We start from the raw sequence: 1,150 nt of genomic DNA, 5'->3' as shown, positions 1-1,150 counted from the left end.
TACTGACAACATGAGTCTTAGTCTCATATATAATGTACTGACAACATGAGTCTTAGTCTCATATATAGTGTACTGACAACATGAGTATTAGTCTCATATATAATATACTGACAACATGAGTCTTAGTCTCATACATAATGTACTGACAACATGAGTCTTAGTCTCATATATAATGTACTGACAACATGAGTCTTAGTCTCATATATAGTGTACTGACAACATGAGTCTTAGTCTCATATATAATGTACTGACAACATGAGTCTTAGTCTTGTACATAATGTACTGACAACATGAGCCAGTTTATAAATATTTCAAAAGAATTATTTTAATCATTGATCACTCAAGCTAATATTCTTCTTTCTTGAGGAAAGAGTCAAAATGTGTTGTTTTGTTTCGTAAATGTTTTGTATATGGACTTTTTACAGATTTAATTTTCAAAGGAATATTATTGTACTAAGATGTACTGATGTATATGTTCTGTTGCAGGTCTGGAGAGTGTATCCCACTTCCCCATTCTGGCGGCCACTATAGGAATATTGGACCAGTTATTGCTCAAGTCAGGAAAGGAGAAGTATGTGTAGAAAATGATACATTTATAGTAATAGCTCTCTAATGAATGAGATGTATCCCCAAGCTCTCTAATGAATGAGATGTATCTATCCCCAAGCTCTCTAATGAATGAGATGTATCCCCAAGCTCTCTAATGAATATACTGTACAATGTATTATCAATCTATTACATAAATAATAATAATAGTAATAATTTGAGGTTTATATATACCACTTTATCACAACCTAGTTCGTAGGTCATCTGAACGCGCAGGTGGTTGATTATCTTTCTCAACTCCCTGGGGAGCATACAGCCGGTGCTGCCATTTTGGTGCTCACAGCTAGCATTCAACAATTCTAACACTGCCCAACCACATATACATTTACAGCTGAGTAGACTCGAACAAGCGGAGTAAAGTATCTTGCTCTAAGGTACAACACAGTGCCGTGTCGTGAAACGGACCCACAACACTTCGGTCATGATCACAGGGTCCTACCACTAGACTACTGTGTCTCCTTGCACAACTAGCTCTACCAACTATGCCTAGTCACGACTAGCTCTACCAACTATGCTTAGTCACGACTAGCTCTACCAACTATGC

General features: G+C 36.9%; 1 protein-coding gene across 2 annotated transcripts in view; it reads left to right on the top strand.

The window, feature by feature from the left end:
* Positions 1-1,150, top strand: part of LOC110443094 (E3 ubiquitin-protein ligase RNF123-like) — a 46,763-nt gene that overhangs the window by 38,083 nt on the left and 7,530 nt on the right. For both annotated transcript variants that reach the window (XM_021487085.1, XM_021487084.1), the window contains exon 33: positions 487-571. In XM_021487085.1, the coding sequence (XP_021342760.1) occupies positions 487-571 (85 nt within the window). The remainder of the gene's footprint in view (positions 1-486; positions 572-1,150) is intronic.

This window comes from Mizuhopecten yessoensis, unplaced genomic scaffold (assembly GCF_002113885.1).
Source record: "Mizuhopecten yessoensis strain PY_sf001 unplaced genomic scaffold, ASM211388v2 scaffold716325, whole genome shotgun sequence".
Classification (NCBI taxonomy): domain Eukaryota; kingdom Metazoa; phylum Mollusca; class Bivalvia; order Pectinida; family Pectinidae; genus Mizuhopecten; species Mizuhopecten yessoensis.
This window is presented reverse-complemented; position numbering and strand designations above follow the sequence as displayed.